Consider the following 19,840-nt stretch of genomic DNA (forward strand, 5'->3'; position numbering starts at 1 on the left):
TAACATTTCGATACATTGTGTATTACTTGAGCATTTACATATAGTGAGGGCATTAGAATGTGACACCGAAATGTGCAGTTTTGCTGGTTCAAAACAAAATCCAATGAAATATGGTACTTGCTAATTTATGGTTATGTAATTGTTTGACTAATTTTCCAGCTCAGCTAAATGATCATTCTTTAATTTGACCGGTGAACTTTATCTAAACATTTTTTTTAAATCTGCTCTTTGGGAAATGCATATGAAAATTGGCAGGAGCTGTCTTTTATGATGCATGTGCGTATGTGTGTGTGTGTGTGTGTGTGTGTGTGTGTGTGTGTGTGTGTGTGTGTGTGTGTGTGTGTGTGTGTGTGTGTGTGTGTGTGTGTGTAAAATGCTCAGGGGGGTTTCAGATTCATTCTCCTTTAGAAAGTTCACCTCAGTTTGGCTGAAGGAGCGCAGCCAGTGAAACAGTCTGTCATACAGTTTGGAATGACTTACATACTCTCAGGCTTGATGATACATGGTCCACAACCACCGTTATTGTGTATGCTGTGCAGCTCATTAGAGACGAGGATGTGAACAGAGGCAGTCACCCGTGAGTGTTCGGTTAACGGAGGTCGTACAGGAGGATGTGAGGTCACTAGAAGGGGGTGTCCATCTGGCTACCCTTTGCAGCAGGAGGCACGACTCCATAGCTCCTCTCTTGCCACCTCAACCACTGCATGTGGACCTCTTTCTGGACCTGATAAACAAACACATACACAAATAAACTGATGCCATAACTCGTGTGACATTTTTTTTTTTAATTATTTGTTTTTTCATTTAAAAAAAAAAAAAAAAAATTAATCATATGTTTGTAAAACACTGCATATACATACTCATAGCTACTTCTGTTTTACATTTAGGAAAATATTAGCTTTTTATGAAAATTAGATCAGAAAATCCATCTCATGTCTTAATCTGTTAAAATAATTGAGCAACAAAGATGGGGAAACACCTGGCCTGGAAATTGAACACTTCAGATTTTTAAGGAGCTTAAAAAAGATAGAATTGTGTTAATCTGTGAGTTTTAGAGGAGCCTTTACTTATAAACAGAGTCAGGCTACCTAATCTAAACTAAAATGAGTAGCTGTAGCGTTGTATTTAACAGACACACAAGAGTGGTATCTATCTTCTTAAGAGCATCTAACACTGAGCAAGAGCATATTTCCAAAATCTCAAACTATTTAACAGCCACTTTAAAGTATTTTAAAAATCAGACCAAAAATACTCCAGTTCAGTCTTGATTCATAAAACCTACACACATTATTCCATTATGTGTTCTCCTTGCTGAACATCTTTTTTTATTTAATGTTGTCGTGTATATTCATTCAGTGTAAGTATTAGTGTGGTCCTAAAACACATGAGCGTATAGGTTTTGAGTTATTGCACAGTGAGTGTTAAACACAGACTAGTTTTGGCCTCACATTAATCTTGTTGGTTACACAAGTGCTCTGGGTCCTTAGTTCACGCAGTGAGGGGCAGAGAGGTGGGAAATGACTTTGCATTTTGAGCTCTGACAACTCTAAACCAGTCTCACCTCTCGCTGGCATATGAGCTGGCTGTGCAGGTTCCTAAATTCTAGGTGATTTGTTGAATATAGTAAAAGCTTGAGAGTGCTGCAGCTTCACTGACCTCTTGATTAAGAAAGCAATAAAGGATTGCCACAAGAAGCCCCTGTAAAAGATATGGTTTCAACATTAATATTCAGGACCAGCCCACATTTATAAAAGTTTGCTCATGTGACGATTTTGAGCATAAATGGCAGAACAAATGTGAGCTGAATGCTTGAAGGATGAGAATACGTTTCACGCACACAGTCGGGAAATTAGAGTGGAGTAATTAATAGATGGTTTGTTTTTTATATCTCGATAATACACTGATGGGAGTTGTGTATGATTAAAAGACAAAGCTGTGAACTCTGCTGCCTTTCCTTTTATCCTTATTTTAAAAAAAATGCAGAATAAAATGGGTCTTAGCAGTTACACCTCTTTTATGAACAGATCTGTTGCAGCTTCTTAGGCACTATGATAACAAGCAGTGTAGCAGAGTAACTGGTTACATGTATTAAATTACATTTGTAATTAGAATCAGTTACATTTACTGAGAAAAAATATGTAGTTAAATTACATTTTGCCACTATTCAAAATGCTGGTGATTATAAAGGGGTTACATCTAAATATATTCTTTTCAATAAGAAGCTTGAATGTAGAATATACCATTTATTTTGTTACTTTCCATTTTTCCTCTGCGCAGGAATCCCTTCTGTCTATGTCTACGCAGGCTTCATTCATTTGCCAGTACGGGCTCAGATTTTGAGCCTTTTTTATTGATTGGTTCTCTTGTTTGAATTCCCATGCTGATTGGTTTAAATTGACTCCAGTAGTTTAAAAATCAACCGAGGTCTACAATCAAGGATGCAACAACAGGGAATGACTGGAGTATGGCCATATTCATATGTTCACCCAGTGAATTTGGGTCTAGTAATACCAGGCTGCTGCTGAGCCAAAGCAGCATGCACACAGTAAAAGCCACTTTCATTGTATATTTCATGTAAAAAAGTAAAGCAGAGCAAATTCATTTCCCTGACTGACTTTAATTTATAGGCTACGAACGTGAAAAATGAATCTATACAACAAGCTGTCGAAATGAAATGCTTTTTCTTTTTTTAAAGGAACGATTCACTCCTATATTGTGCAGACAGGAAATGAAACAAGTTCACACAACGGTTGAATAGAAGATACTAAAGAGATTCGATTCTGGATGTGAGCACAGCATGTACAATATGATGTTGTCGGGATATTGAGTGATCATACAGTCCATGTGTGTACCTGGAAGGATCCCATGCAGAGCTCGATACAGAGGCGCAGGGTCACATTGAAGTAGTCGGGCAGAAAATTGAAGAACATGTAGTGAGTACCGAACAAAGGGATGAGGAGGAGGGTGGACTTAGTCAGGCGTCTGTTGCACAGAAGCAAAGAAAAAACATGCGGGAGGTGAGGTTACCTGAGGAAGTTTGTTAGTACATAGCTCATCTGAATGTTGCTCCTGATTGCATCATGCAGGCACGCACACTGATTATCAGAAGTCAATCAAGAGGATATGTGTGTGTGCGTGTACATGCAGGTTTTGTTTAGGAGTGGAAAAGGTTTTAGCAGGTGCATGACTCAAAATGAGGCTATTAAAATGTCAGGTAGAGGTAATATTTGTATGTATAAGAGAGCATATTAACCTGGCTGGTGTAATTAAGTCAAGCATCACTTAACCGACCTTTGGTATGTTTTTAATGAGCTCTATATGTACGTGATGTGCCTGAGCATTTTAAGACAATTAGTGAACCTATTTCAATTAAAAACTCTGATTAGCCTCTCGGTTTGTAGGTTCAGCAGTGACTGAATGAATTATGCATTGCCTGTTGTAGTGCATCAAAAGTTTTTGCACAACTAGTGTATTTCCCAACATCAAAGTGTTGACTTATCAGAAGTATCAAAGAGGGAAACAGTATTTGAAAATGTGTCTATCATCCAAAAAGAAAAACAAGTCACACAGATGCGACTTTGAAAATACAAGACCTGTGTCAAGTAAAGATGAAAGCTAAATCTGTTAAAAACAAATCTCAGATCTAAAGAATGCTTACAAATGTTCATTTCTGTTTGTATTCAAATGCAGTAATGAATAAGATACTGTATCACTGTTGAGTTCATGTGTCTGCAGCGAAAGGATTACCTGTACTGAGAGGAGTTATTGAACTGGATCAGCCGAGGATTGAGCTTCTGTATCAGGATCCTGATGATATTCATGAAGAGCATAAAATTCACCTGTTGATGGAAAAAGCAAGAATGCAAAAACAAGAAGTTCCACTTGAATGGGATAAAGCCTTCACAGGTACTTTACCAAATGTAGCTTACAACTACATGAATTGAATGTCAAGGCAACAATATGGGCCGCCAGGTGTGTAATAGAGTTGGACTAGTGTGAGAGCATTCCTTTCTCAGAGACCATCTCTTTTAAAAAAAAAAAAAAAAAAAAGGTAAATGAACCATCTGCATAACAATCTGTAATGTAATGCTGGGTGCATTATTAACAGTCCATCATCTTTTTTGTTTCAGCACAATGGGAGCGGTTACCGCTATAGAGACGATGATCGGTCCCTTGATGATCCACCAATAAGGTGAGTCCTCGTTGATGTCCCAACATCTGCATAAGAAAACATTTTGAAATGTGCACTGCAGTCAGTTTGCAGACGTTTTCTCCCAGCATAATGACTTAAGTGAAATCAAATAATCTAACAAGGAACAAATAGTGCTAAGTACAAAGTAAAAATGTAGTTAGAAGGTTTAGTTTAGAAAAAAAATTACATTTATATTCTTCAAAGTATTTTTTTTTTTTTCATTAAAAACCGATAATGTGGATCATAACATCATTTTCTAACATACTATAGTGCTTCACAATGGCTCTAACTTTTGATTGAAGTGTATATGAGAAATAATGGTGATTGTGGTGGACGAGGTAAGGGTAGATAATACAAACCCTGTGTCCTCAAAATACACCCTGGATCCGATCCACAGGATGATGAAGAGCACAGGTACACCTGCAGTCAGGTACAAAGACAAAACTGATGTCAGAGAGATGAGATTAACACACTGAGATGGTTGACTCATTATTAGACATTTAAGCGTGTGGGAACCTGATGGCTGATTATGAACTTTTCAAATATCTGCACTGATCTGTGCAGCAAGAACTGAAAGTAAAATGATACAATTAAAGGCTTAATGCACTAAATGTACAGTATGTACAGTCTGTTCTCTGCAGTATGGACAGATTCTCATCAGTTCTTTGCCTTACACAAATTACTGATCACTCATTGTAATTACACTGCTGTTTGCAATGAGCCTTTTCATTTAAATCTACACATTGAGATCTTGAGAAATCCACTCGATCTTTGTGGGAAAAAAAAAACAGTTGACCCACAAACATAATGAAGAACATTAGTGGAGGCTGCCACAAGGATGCAAACTTTCATTTGGTTTGTTTGTTGTGGATCCCACTGAGCCAGGAACGTTTTTAGCTGTTAAAATAATAAGTTGGAGATGTTGACCTATGGCAGTCTGTCTGTTTCTTTTTGTCCTTGAGGACTGCTGCAAACCTTTTTTTAATCAGAGAACTTTGATAAGCCTCAAATGAAGAAAAATACTTTAAAACTGAGGAATTACATATTAAAAGAAATCCACTTTCAGTTCAGTATGCTATATTTGTAGACTGAAAAACTTTAGAAACGTTTGTATGTCAATTCAAAAACGGGTAGATAGTTTCCAAAGTGGAGTTATGCTCCAAACCATGTACGAGTTTGATGGACTGGAGCTTACAAATCACAAAGTAACAGTATTTATGCAATCAAAAAAGAGTCTCCAGGGCATCAAATTATAGGATTATTGCTAAAAGAAAAAACAAAACAAAAATATATATATTTCTAAACTCAAAAAAGCCGATACTCATTCTGCACATAATAAACACAACAAATATCAGTGCCAACGTACTGTAAACCAATGCAGATTTGAGTGCACTTCTCAGTCAATTTATCAACTCCTATACTTGCTGATATTAGTGTTATTAATTGCCACATAAAATGTTTTAAATTACTAGAAGTAACTACGGACTAGAAGTAATGATATAGTTGACTCTGTCTATTTGTAATTCTTGCATGTAATATTTAACCAAAACCATACTTTATTTTTCATTTTGTAAGAATAAATATTATGTAAATGTTTAAAATGTGGGGTATCTCATATTACAGCCAAGCCCTTCAAATGGCTCTGCAGCCAGATTCTGGTAAACTGCATGTTTAGGTTCTCACCCCATCCCAGCAGGCTGAAGCCCCAGAGGCAACGGCGGCTGTGATAGAAAGAGGAGAGCAGCAGGGAATTGAGGTAGAGCGCCTCCACCAGGAGCCAAAAAAAGTTTGTCATGACACAGTAGTGACAGAAGACCACAGAGGCCTTACAGGCAAACTGGACAGAGAAAACAGGAAGGAAAAGAAGTACAGAGGGTAAACTTCAAGGGGTGATTCATGTGGGAGGAGGTGCACAAGGAAGATGTGATGATGCATAAACATGAGAACAGGGAAATCTGCCCAGAGGAACTCCTTAATTGAACCAAGAGCCTCTTGTCTGGAGTGTAATTATCTTACTGTGGAAAGGGTGCAGTGGTTTGTGTCAGCACTTGAGAACAGAGTAGCGTCCTTTACAAACACCGCCACGGCTTTTAGGATGAAAGTAACAAAGAGCTGGATGTGAATGAAGTTCCTGGCACAGCGCAGCTTCCTGTTGAAGAAAAAAAAAAGGCAAAACACACTTAATAAATATATACAGTTGTGTTGTACCCGGCACAATAAATATAAAAACAGGATATTACTCTCTGGGCTTTCCTGTTGTACAAGTTATAACTATAAAGGCAGACAGTTTGTTTAACCTAACCTAGATGACAAGTCTGCTTTACAACACATCTTTACACATTTAATAGCTGTAATGCCTTGGTTTCCATGTTTTGATCAATTAACAAGAAAAGAAAATCATTAAAAATATAAAGCATATGAAGAGCAAACAGCATAAGAGTATGCGAGAGATGGAAGTCACGGTGCTGTTGAGTCATTCGTTAGGTGGTTTTGAACCAGTCAGACTAAATTTATAAAACACATTTATAAAACAGCTGGTTGCTTCAGACCGCTTCGTTTAATTCAGTGAACCAAAGCACTGGATAAGAGACTTTGAAGCGGACCCCTTGATATTGTGTCCATCACTTGCTAAGGTCACCACAGGGCCTGTTAGCTCCACTAACAGTAACTAATTAGTAAAATGGAGAGCTTTTGACTGACAGACTTTGTGACAACAGGAATTTAACGAGCTGATCTTAAGCAGGTGAATAACAATGAAGGGTTATATTCATAAAGCTTCCTGGTAGAAACAGTAGCTCTGAGTGACGAGCATCTAAGGATGTCCTTTGAATTATGACGTTTTCTAAGAATTAACCCTCACAGTTAAGATTAGATCCTGGTAAAGATAAAAGTTATTCACAAAAAATGTCAGCCCTTAAAAGACCTCCGGAGGTGAAAAACTATCAGCAGCAGGACGGATGACTTTTAAGAGACTGAAAAATGTCTTACGCAGAAGAGAAAATTGCAGAAAGAGTTTGAAGAAATATTCTTCAAATGCTGAATGACAGTGCGTTAATGAAATACTGTAAATTCGATCGTGCAGGGACTCTCAACACAATAACTGCAGAGAAGAAAGTGATCACAGCACTAAGATATTTGGCAAGTGGAAAAACTCAACAATGCAGCAGGGACGACTCGGGTTTGTTGCAACCTGCCACCAGCAGTGTGAGCACACAAACAAAACCAGCGCTTTCACAGTCTCATATTGGGACGCAGTTCATTTCATTTCCACTGGATGCTACTGTCCACTCCGTGCCCTTTAACACCAAAAAAAAAAAAAATCTACCAATCACACCTTTTAAATGGATGTCATACCGAGCAACACTGTCAACCACACCTCCTCACTGAGATAAAAGATAGACTGCACATAAAGCAGACGAAGGCAGCTGATGTGTGCGACAGTGCCAACCGCGTAAACATGTTGGTTCCTGATGGCAATGCAACCTTTTCCTAGCTAGAATTTGTTTAGCCAAAGTTAGGAGCTCTCCGAGAGGATTTTCAGACAGTTTGTGAATACAACCTCTGATCTGTTCATACCTGAAGAGCAACAGGATCGACACGGCAACAGTCAGCACCGCGAGAGAGATGCTGTAGCCGATGGTATATATGAGCTTCACTGTGACATAGTACGACTCCTCTGTCTGGAAGCAAGACAAGAAAGACGATTTTGTATGGAAGGACATTATACCTAAATATCAAAGCTGTTTAAAATGCTGTCAGGCTTCAAAATGAAAGTAATGTCTCAAAATGAGGCAAAATTACAGCGAGCTGGTGACTCAAATGCATTGAAGAGATGAATGTGGAATAACTGCAAAAAAGCTTTTTTTACATATTTTGAGTTCGGTCTAATGGCAGTAAGACTGGGCAGAGCAGCCGACTGAATCAAGTCTAGGAAAAAGCTTCTTGATTACAGCAACATCAGAACTTGGAATTAATGTTTTTTTATACAGTGTACACCAAAAACTAGGATTAAGCACCATTCTTTCTTTGTGAGACGATAATTTCAGCAATTACCTTATGGCTGACTTTCAATTCAATACCTGCCTGGCCAAATATTTTCATGAGGCACCTGTGTGAATACATTTTCTTTTCTGTTCTCAGGAGGCAGCTAATAAGCACCTCTTAAAACATGGTGTATTTTCCTTTTCTGAATTATCTCCTTGGTGTGTTGTTTTCTGCAGTTGAAACAGGTGGGGTTTTTTTCCTCCTGTTCCTGTCGGTTTGTTTCCCTCTCTCTATTGGTTGTCTGCTTGTTCCTGCTGTTTGTCCTCCTGTTTCAAATTTACTCCCTGACTTCTCAGTCTCTTATTCTTCAGTCTGACCTCTTTATCTGCCTCACCCTAGGAACTCTTACCTCAGGAATGTCATCATCCACGTTACAGGCAATGTGGTACGGTGGGAAGGGCCTTGACCAGCCTCCACTCGTGCAGTTTCGACTCACTGACCCTGAGGAGAAAGGTCAAGAGATCTAGAAGTCATCTGTGTCATGCAGAGATTTGCTTTGGTTTAGAATCATGATCAATGGAGGAATACATCCAAGTGAAAATGTTTCTCATTTAGCTGTACGCTGGCTTTCTGTAAGTTTTGTTCCAGCCCTTTGGTTGAGACTAAAATGTTTCAACAATAATGGGATGGACTGTCATTAAATTTAGCACTGACATTGCTCCTACTCATTTATTTGTTAGAAAAAAAGCTAATTGGATTACAGTCTCCTGTGACAGTCTGGCAAGCCCGCGCACTGAGACTGGAGTCTGATTCAGAGTCTGATTCACAATACAACCAAATGACCAAATTAATGACTGAATGAAAAAATTAATAGACACATTTAATGAACTCATCAGGATCAAAAACACACTTTAACTTCAGTTGAATAATAATTTCGTCCACTTTCACTGTGATCTTACAGTTACCTGTGCTGTTTTTGAAGAGGGAAAAGACTGTAGGACAAGGTCTGTAGACAGTTTCCCCAGTGACAGCAGGAGGCCAGCAGCTGACGGCATCCCAGAATGGCTGGCAACCTTTTTAGAAAAGGTTTAAATGGAAAAAGAAGGTCATAAAATGTGAGTATTGGAGTAGTTTATCACAGAGAAAGAACGAGTTTCCATAAATCATACACAACCATCTGAAATACACAGTTAAAATATACATTAATGGAGAGAGAATGTGGGTAAATGGTGCACATCGTGAACAATACAGAATCCTTCAAACTATAACACCCATCTCTGTGTACATTATATTAGAAATGAAATAATGAAGTACTGTAGCTCTTCAACCAAGACCTTCATCTTCAGATAGTTTACACACATAAATTCTTATGTAACCTTCCTTAATAGTCTCATCTATAGATGCATCACACTGACAGATCCCCCACTGTGTTTCCATTCTGCAGTTAGGATGCCATCAAGAAGCTTCCTCGACAACTGATGACTTTTCTGTGAAGCATTTTTTTCCAGCTCAGGCTCTTCTACTTAATGTGAGACATTGGTAGTATATTTCATACTCATGAATTGATATGAGGTGCTGCTGCTGCTGTGAGAACAGGATGGTTGATTTGAAAAAGAAAAATTCACCTTCTGTGCTTCTGTTTCCCTGCTCAGCAATGTACTGGAGACAGTGATGCTCCTCTTTCTCCAGCTGAAATATGTACTCACACTCAGGGTGCAGACTCGATAAAGCCTAAAAGTAGGAGAAAGTAGGAAACAAGGCAAGAACGAAGAAAAGGGAGAAAGTGTTTTGTCTATTAGACATATAAGCTGAGGACTCTGATCACTTTGACTGTAATTATATTTCCATGTGTATGAAAAAAAAAGGAATGTCTGTTTTTAAAAGGCAGTGATTCATTTTGCTTTCCCGCTGTGACCTTTTGGCAAAACGCCCTGGGTAATTTTGGTGGCATTAAGCAAAATGATCTTTCAGTATAAAGGGGAAGTAAGAAAATTTAATGAATGAGTTTGTCGTTAAGGATCTAAATGATTTTCTGGGCCTTTAATTACTCTGTGCTCCAGCTCCATCCATTTAACACCGCTCTGAGGTTCTCCTGTTTGTCTACCACTAGCTCACCCTCCTTGGTTTCTTGATGTCAAATAAAAACACAGTAACTGGGTTTGCATTTTACTTGGGTCTGACATTGATGTTCGACTGAAACAAATAAGAATATCTTGTTTCTGAGAAGGTAAAGGGCTGACGTAAGGAGGGCAATGTAGGAAGAGTGTGGATGGAGGAGGAGAGGACTGGAGTGTAACGACTCTAAATTACACTCAACAAAAATATAGACGCAATACTAGTTTTTGCTCCCGTTTTCCATGAAGTAACAGATTTAAAATGTCTTCTATATGCACACAAAAGGTTTATTTTTCTGATGATCGTGTTAGTGAGCACTTCACCTTTGTCAAGATAATCCACCCCCTTGGGAATTTTAACAATTTTGTGAACAGAATAAAAGAGAAGTAAACTCTTTGTGTGCATATACAAGACATCTTAGATGTTTTACTTCATCTGATGAAAAATTGGAGCAAAAACAAGTGCTGCATTTATATTTTTGTTGACAGTATGAGAGAGTAGATTTGTGTTGTAGTGATCCTCCCTTTGCTCAGTCTGTCCCAGTGAAAAATAGATATACTATTTATAAAAGATAAGAAAAAATGATAAGAGGTCAAAAGGTCAAGTATTGGAGCTATGAAAATGTATAAACATTTGTGTATTTTGTGTGCATTAATTATGTAGTATAGGGCTAGGCAATGAATTATACTTTGGTGTCTCCAGCCACGCTGTATGTACAGTTTCATGTGACACTTCAGGCCACTGAAACACTTGCTGGAGAAGATTAATTTATGTTAATTACTGTAGCCCCAGTTTATTGTTCATCCTGTTACTAATTTGGAAAGAAACATAATTTGCTTTCGTTCACTCATTATGTGCAGCATAAAAGAAAAAAACGTTATAATGTACATTAACGGTATTACAGATGGAGGAGGGTTAATTTTCCTACATTCAATAAGCATAAGGTATTTCTCTATAAGGGCCTTGATGACTTGAAGAAGGACAGCGGTGTGTACACAATTATATTTATAAGCACCATTGGCATGACAACCATTTAGCTAGTCCTCACTGTCTTTCACTGTTTTAAAGGGCTGTTTGAGGGTTAAGACTTGGTTTTAAGGTTCAGGTTTGAATTAGAATAGGCACTTATTTTTGATGGTTCGGATTAAGGCGAGGAATGTATTATGTCAATGAATGTCCTCACAAAGATAGCTATACAAACGTGTGTGTGCGTGCTAAACAGAATCAGAGCACACGCTGGCAAAAACAAGACAAAAGGATGAAAAGTAAAAAAAGAGAGGTAAAAAAGGAGGCATATTATCATCATGCCCTTCCATTTCTAAAATTACTCAAAATATAGAGTATGTTTTGAATTTTTTTTTTCACACACTAAGTAATTTTGAGACTGCAATTTCCTCACCCCAGCCCCGTCCCCTCATTTTGTAACTGTCAATGTGTTCGCCATGCATCACACACATTCACACACGCACACACACAAAAACACACAAACCCTCACACACACACACACACACACACACACACACACACACACACATGCACAATAGCAGACGTTTTTAGAAAAAAGCCAGAGCTTCTGTTCATGCACAATAACAAACCATTTTAGCAGAACAGAATAAACATCATACAGGAGACTAGTCTGTCCCGAACGTAAGAATTCTCCCTCCACCAATGAGGAAGGGACATGCTGGAAACAACCTGAACAAATCCCAGCCAGTCCTCTTTGGTTCTAAAATAATGATATGGTGAGGTGCTATTGGGAAACTCCTGCAGAAACATTAAATTCAGCAAATAAGAGTTTGTGGTGTGGAGTTCTTCAAGGTAGGACAGTGGCACCTTGTTCTCTGCTAAACTGGGTTAGTGTAACTCTAAATTATTGTTTAATCACTGAGTTAACAGCTATTATCATTGTAGAATAATCTATCCACTGATACTATATGACGACCAAGACTACCAGCTAAATGGCACACTGCATGTCAGGTGAGTCATGCATGTCGTTTCCATGCAATGGGATGATGTTTTGCTATATAAGAATATGCAGGTTAGAGGAGACACACTTTGAATAGCAAAAGATCAAAAGATGAGGAATAGAGTGGGGTCGAGGCCCCCCCACCTCCTGGAGTTCACTGACCACATGAAAGAGCTGGTCACTGCTGGAACCAAACTCACTCCCAGCCCCACTCCCATTTTCTCTCCTATAAACCCTCTTCGACGTCCAGCTCCGCCTCCACGTCGAGCTCCACCTCCGCCACTGGCTTTAAGTCCACAGCCAGTTTTGACTCAATCGGCGAAGTTAAAGCGCCCTGCCCCTCCCCCACCTCCACTACGGATCCACAACCATCCTCTGTCTCCCCTACCTGATAAAGGCAATAATTGATATCTTCTGGGTCCAGGCTTCAAGGCTAATGACACCAATGATTCTCTCCAGGAAAAGTCAGGGCCCCGTATGCAGCCAGCCTTCTCAGTTCCTGTCCTGACAGTTTATAGAAAAAGAAAGGTGAGGCTGCAAAGAAACAATAGTAAATCTGCAAAGTTATCAAACTTAACATTCATTCCTCATCAGCCACAGCCTGTCCAAATAAATTGGGCAAATAAAGCTTTAAACACATTAAACTTAGCTTTATTAAATGTCAGGTCTCTGTCAGGGAAAACGTTTTTAATCAATGATTTTATTGTTAGGCACAAACTTGATTTTTTGTTTTTAACTGAAACTTGGTTAGACAAAGATTCTTATTGAATCAACACCTCACAACTTCAGTTTCATGAGTGAAACGAGAGCGCATAAGGAGGTGGAGTTGCTATTTTATTTAAAGATGCTGTAAAGCAAAAAAAAGCCGAGTGTCCGCCCGCCGCCGCCGGTTCACCACTCAGCGTAAGTTCTGTGCTTGTTATAATTATACAAGATAACTTTTCCAGAGGTAACTGCTACATTTAGCCCACGGTGCAAACCGCTAACGTGATTTTACTCGGTGTAGAATAACAGTATTTTCATGAAATGGTATTTAATGTGCTAATTATCTTCTATTGAGCTCGTAGCCGAGCAGAGTTCAGAGGAAAATGCTCCGATAACCGCAGATTGTTTTATGCGTCTCAATAAAGCTCCGATAAGGAACTATAATATATGTAACTCTGTATTTTACGTTTCAGGGTGATGGAGACATGGACCAGAGGATATCTAGTCTTCCCGATTAATGAGGGTTGTTGTTTTTGTACTCCGGTGTAACGTTACAATCACTGACCCTCTCGGTTACATGTACCGGTACCGGTCCGGATAAACGAGCCCGACTACATGTGGAGGAGGCTGCAGAGAGCAGGTGGAGGTGGAGGAGGTGGTGGAGGTGGAGGGACATCAGTTGGAAGAGAAAGACTTTCGGCTCGACCTGAGCAGGTTCAAAGTCTGAATTGACGTGATATAATGAATTGACGTGATGTAATGCAGCGTTGTGCATGTTGCAGTTACAGAACTAAATCAAGTCCTCCTCTCTTATTATCTCCACTATTGTAATGCAGGTGCGTTAGAAGTAGTTGGAGTCTCACTGTCTGCTGTCTCTGGTGTCCAGTTTTACTCCTGTGTTACAGCTCAGGGGGGACAAGCTGGATTTATATGCATCTGTATGTTTCACTCATGGGACAAATAAATTCTAATTTTATTCTGTTTTCCCAAAGCAGGCTGCTCCATCCACCAGAGAGACAGAGTACCAGTGGGACATCATGCATGAAGTCACCGAGAGGTTGGATGTCAGACGGACCGCTTAGTGGTGAAAAGAACTGCAGCCACAAGACTGTCATACAGGACACTGAACAACTTCCAGCGAATGGGCGGAGCTTCAGCTCCTTCAGGCCACGCCCCCACAGTCTCAGAGCAGAGAAGACTAATGATTTTCTCACGATTTCAAAGCCTAATTTAACAAACTTGTCTGTCTTTTTTTTATTCAAATTTGGATGGGTAGTTAATAACCCATACTTCTGTGGTGTGATGAACTTAAAACTCATTTTCATTTCTACTTTACAGCATCTTTAACGATTCTCTTCAGTGCAAGCAGATGTCCTTTGGTCATTTGACTTCTTTTGAATATGTGGCTCTGAATTCCTCTCGAGCTTTATTCCTAAACATCTACAGACCACCGAAATACTGTGCAACCTTCTTTGATGAGTTTACTGAGCTGCTGTCTATAATCTGTATTGATTTTGACTGTGTTGTTATTGTTGGTGATTTTAATATCCATGTTGATAATCCCCAGGACAGAGGGTCTATAGAACTATGTGGCGTCCTTGATAACTATGATCTCACTCAGCATGTGATAGGACCCACCCACAACAGAGGACACACTCTGGACCTCATCATCACCAAAGGTCTAAACATCTCCAAGGTTGCTGTGACTGATGTCGCACTCTCCGATCATTTCTGTGTTTTCTTTGAGAGTTCAATCTCCTTGCACACAAATGTCCAAACCGAGGTTGTGACAAAGCGTTACATCTCTGAAAACACCAGTGAACTATTTACTCAGAGGTTCTCCTCCACACCAGCCCCCTCTGGCATCTCAGTCAATGAGCTTGTAGATGGCTTCAATTCTAAAGTTAAAAATGTTATTGATGCTATTGTACCCACTAAAGTGAAGGTTGTCTCTGGTAATCTCCTTGGAGAAATGCCACGCTGGTCAGAATAGAGAAAAGAGAGTGTTTGAAAAGCTACATGCAGGTGGCGAAAAACAAATCTCCAGGTTCACTGTGACATCTATAAAGAAAGACTTCGCAATTATAATTTGGAACTGAGAAATGCAAGGCAGTCCTTTTTCTCTGACATCATAACCAAAAACAATAACAATACACGTGCCTTATTTGCTACCGTCGACAGGCTAACAAACCCTCCAGTGTCAGTAGCTGCTGAGCTCCGATCCACCTGGGCCTGCAATCAATTTGCCTCTTTTTTACTGACAAAATTCAGAAAATTAGACAGGCAATCAGTGCCTCCACACTAACCACAGGATGTGTTGTCCCCGTCTCTAAATAATATCCACTCAAATATCATGGCACAATTTCATTCAATCAACCGTGGAAGTCTGGAAGACATCATACAAAATCTGAAATCCTCTTCCTGCAGCTTGGATATTATACCAACACCCATTTTCTTGATGTTTTACAAATTGTAAACTCATCCCTTCTCTCAGGTGTCTTCCCACAGGCCCTAAAAACTGCAGTTATCAAACCACTCCTAAAAAAAGCTAATTTAGACACCGCAATAATGAAATATTACAGGCCAATATCAAACCTCCCATTTTTAAGTAAAATAATTGAAAAGGTGGTTTTTCAACAGCTGAATAACTTCTTGGCCGTAAATAACTGTTTTGATGTCTTCCAGTCAGGCTTTTGCTGCCTTTAACTGAACCAGATTCAAGGATGATGATCAATTTCCTGCATTTCAGCATTTTACTACTGTATTTTATTTCTTAAACTGCACTGCAACTTTTATTCTATTTTTAGCTTCTTTTTTATGTTTTAATGACTGTTTTTAATGTTTCGATCAATGTTCTTAATTGTTTTTAAATGTGCTTTTCTTTTGCCTGATGTTTTGATGCTTTTAATGGTTTTATGTGAAGCACTTTGAATTGCCTTGTTGTTGAAATGTGCTATACAAATAAACTTGCCTTGCCTTGTCTTGCCTAGAGTGAAAATAAAGGCTGGGTGGTTACAAGCACAAACATTTCAACTGCATGATGGGATAAAAGGAGACAATATGCTGCATTTAAGAGACAAAAACAGAAATAGGAGAAGTGTGTAAATCTGGATAATATGATGCAAAGCCAAAGGCCACTCCACACAAATGTTCTCTGAGAGGTGAAGCCCATTATTCACTAACTACCCAAAGAGGGGCCATAAGATGTTGCCTTCTATTTTCAATAACAAATGAGGTGCACTTTTACGCTGCTGCCACGGTACTACGGCGCTGTACAAAAATATAAAACATGTTCATTCATTCAGAGGAAGAGCACAAACAGGGTCAGATGCTGAAGTTCAGACACAGAGAGGAAGAATGATGGGACTGATAGGAAGTGTTCATTACTGTCGTTATGCTGAGCTGAGCTAACTGTTTCCCCACTCCAGCTTTATACTCCGATAACTCTCGGCAAGAAAGTAAACAAATTCCTTTCCAGAGGTGTTTTGGGGAGGAATTTGTTTACTTTCTTGCCGAGAGTTTCATATTCAGCACACAGATTTGAGAGTGGCATCAATCTTCTTCAATCTAACTCTAGTCCAGAAAATTAATAAGCATATTTTCCAAAATGTCAAACTATTCATTTAAATGACACAGTACAAATATATAACTGAGCAGTACATCTACTGTTTGTGAAGTGAATCAGGTTTAGCTCATAAAATGAGTAAGATAGATGTCCTAATTTAGTTTTTACCATGCAGCCACAATTAGATAATCCTCATCTTCCATTTTTTTTGTCGTTGTTTTTCTCTAAGATGACGATTAAAGTGCAAACTTTTAATCACATCTAAATAGTTAGAAAACTATATTGTTCTTCCATTGGTCTTGTTTTTTGTGATCGTGTTGTCTTTTAAAACACGCTTGTGTGTGTGTGTAGGTTATTGCTAGTTCATTACAATTCTCAGCAGTCCTGAGCAGTGAAAGAGAATGAAGAGGTACACAGTGATGAATGTCTGCCCTGTTCCCATTCTCTCTGCCACGCTGATCACCACACACCACCCGTTTGTCTGCTTCTGATATTTCTATTCCGCTATGCAAATCAGCGAGGGGGTCATGTAATAATAGTCCCATAAAAGCTGTTGATTAAAAAAAAAAAAAGCTGTTATGAATGTCGGCATGTGAATGTGAATACCCCTGTACGGTTCTGTTGCCTGTCTTGTCTCTTCACAGCTGATTGGATAAAACAAATTTTACAACATGTAGACAATGGAGTTGCAAATATTATTTGAGTAGTTGATCAACAGAAAAATAATTACCAACTAGCTGTTTTGATGAACAATTTATTGTTGTTTTTTTTGTTGTTGTTTTTTTTATGAAAAAATGAAAAGAAATTCTGATTGCAGCTCCTTAAATCTGAATATTTTGTATTCCTTTTGTCCTAAGGGATGATAAACAGTTTTGATTGCAGACTGTTGGTCAGGACAAAATATTTTCAGCAGCTGCGTTGGGAAACACTTGACATTTTCTCCATTTACTGTCATTTTAAAGACCAATTAGTGGTAATCAAAACAATCGTTATTTGCAGCCCTGATAGAGAGTAAATAAAGCGGCTTTACAATACTGTGAATCCTATAATTAATATATTATTGGAAAACAATAGTCGATTCATTTCACTAACTGATTTTAATAGTGTGTGGGTGTGTATGTGTGTATAAGGTAGTGTGATTGAAAATACTCCAATTTTAAGCTTTTAAATGAAATGAACCTAATATTTCCTATTGGCCTACTTATTCTTTTCAATGTAAAAATGCATATTTTAAAGAATTACATATTTTCAATTTAAATGCATGAACACATTACACACTCAAGTTTGCAACATACCTGTACTACCTGATTTCCTTTTCTAGCTACTTGCACCAAAAGTAAAAAAAAAAATGTACACAGAAAATTTGATTTAATAGAAAGTAAGGTTAGAAATTATAGTGTAGCTCAATAGCAAGTACTGTTATAACCAATTGGCCCACTGTACTGAAAATCACGGTGTTGAATGAATCGTCTTTCTTGCCTCGCATACCTTTAGTTTGTCCTTTATGATGGCTTCTTTCTTGCTACAGTTGTTGCAGGATGTAGTTTCTTTAGCTGTGTCAGTATTTAAATAATATTTAGAACAGACTATTGTCTTTTAATTGTGTAATTGCATATTGCACCATTTATGATGTAAGAACGACTACACCACGGATCCAAACACAAGAAGGAAACACACACCTGCTGGGAAAAAAAAGGTCTATCTCACTCAACCAAAGAAAAAACTACAACAACAACAAAACGTATCAGCTCCAAAAGGTACACGACAGCAAAACTAACCACAATTTTATCATCAATCAGCTCAAGATCAAATCACTCGGGAATTGTGACTCAATTGTGTCCATCAAAAAAAAATCTGTTTCCAACAGAGGTGACTCTTTCAGAGGACCATCTGTTAAACCAGGAGCCTGCTTACTTTCAAAGCAGCAACAAATCAAATACACTCATCCACATACAGGTGTAAATGTGAATTTGCACGTAAAGACACGCGTAAGCACGCAGGCAGGCAGGCAGGCAGGCAGGCAGGCACACACACACACACACACACACACACACACACTGTCCTTATCAATGTGGCTACACATAAAACCTATGATGGGCACACTTACATATAACAACGTCATTTATATATATATATATATATATATATATATATATAGGAGGCTACATATATAGGCTACAATAACTTAGAATGGCTTCCATAAATGGGGCTGCATTGCTGAACATTTAGAATACAAATGAATTCAGAATACGAAATGCTCTTGTTTTTACAAAGTTATCAGTCTGATGATACTTCATGTGTTGCATTAATGCAATATGTATTCATGTATGAAAATGCACGTTCTAGTAAAAACGTTGAGTAAAATGCAGGTCAAGACAATAAGAACTTTTTTTTTTTTTTTTAAAGGAGACGAAAATGCATCTGTTTCAGCTGTCTGCATGTGGATTGGATTCTTTTTGAGGTACCGCAGACAAATCTGTAAAATAATATCATCTCTCAAAAATAGTTGTCCCAAATGTTTTGCTTTTCAGCTGATTATTTCTGGCAGAATATTTGTCAAAGTTGTCATCTACTTGTGTTTTTTTCTGTCATAAACAGGTAGTCAAAGTAAATCACTCACCGCTGGAGCCAAACACAGAGTGAGAAACACCCCTCTGATGTGGAGACAGGACATGCCGTCGGTTCAGTATCCCACGATCAGTCCAAACGGTCCAAGCGTAGCGCTTTCCTGAGTCCAGCAGGACGAGATGCTGCTGCTCTCTCTTTACAGGTGTAAATACGACTCTTGTCAAGCACGCATGAATACAAATGTGAAACTTCCGGTGTGTACTACCATAATAAAAGCCTTAATCCCGAACTGTCACGAAGGAATGCACGTGGAGAAATAACTTCACACATATCTTCACAGTCATGCCAAGACACTTGATATAGAGATTAAGCTGTGAGTAGCCATGCGTTGCACTATTATAAAAACACACTCTGCTCTTTTATTTTGAAGGCACACGTAGACTCTTAGTTTAACCTGCAGAGAAAGCTTTCGCTCTGCACCTCTGCTTTCTTGAACCGGACAGTGTCGCCAAACCCTCACACATTTAGTCTAGTGGTACCTATTGGTGTTATTTTTTTATATATTGTCTATGAGTGTTACCCAAGAAATAAGTGTCCTTAAAATATCTCCTGAGTGCTCTCGGGTGAGTTCAGGGATACTTAAATACCTAGTTGATAATTCTCAAACAAAATTAACCTCTGACACATTTGAATTTTTTTCAGTGTCCAGTTTGTTTATCTGTGATGTCAATTATGTGGAAAAAGT

At 38.6% G+C, this 19,840-nt stretch overlaps 1 protein-coding gene across 1 annotated transcript; it reads right to left on the reverse strand.

Annotated features, from left to right (window-relative positions):
* Nucleotides 1–277: 277 nt before the first annotated feature.
* Nucleotides 278–19,216, reverse strand: ghrhrl (growth hormone releasing hormone receptor, like). The gene is made up of 13 exons (XM_069150364.1): nt 19,148–19,216; nt 9,802–9,907; nt 9,142–9,249; nt 8,586–8,677; nt 7,769–7,872; nt 6,209–6,341; nt 5,876–6,029; nt 4,552–4,612; nt 4,149–4,218; nt 3,748–3,839; nt 2,853–2,982; nt 1,657–1,698; nt 278–724 (listed from the first exon to the last, which is right to left on the reverse strand). Exons 1-13 carry the CDS (start codon nt 19,199–19,201, stop codon nt 623–625), a joined length of 1,248 nt encoding a protein of 415 aa, XP_069006465.1. The 5' UTR covers nt 19,202–19,216; the 3' UTR covers nt 278–622.
* Between the last annotated feature and the right edge of the window lie 624 nt (nt 19,217–19,840).

Source organism: Embiotoca jacksoni, unplaced genomic scaffold (genome assembly GCF_022577435.1).
Source record: "Embiotoca jacksoni isolate LCO1_2020_lvr unplaced genomic scaffold, fEmbJac1.0.p SCAF_16, whole genome shotgun sequence".
Classification (NCBI taxonomy): Eukaryota; Metazoa; Chordata; class Actinopteri; family Embiotocidae; genus Embiotoca; species Embiotoca jacksoni.

Excerpts from the sequence above, each read along its gene's own strand:
- ghrhrl (XM_069150364.1), bottom strand. The coding sequence starts at position 19,201 with ATGTCCTGTCTCCACATCAGAGGGGTGTTTCTCACTCTGTGTTTGGCT. Across the intron at positions 4,613-5,875 it reads CTTCAGCCTGCTGGGATGGG|GTGTACCTGTGCTCTTCATC; the intron begins GTGAGAACCTAA and ends ACCTGACTGCAG. Across the intron at positions 3,840-4,148 it reads CGATCATCGTCTCTATAGCG|GTGAATTTTATGCTCTTCAT; the intron begins GTAACCGCTCCC and ends TTCCATCAACAG.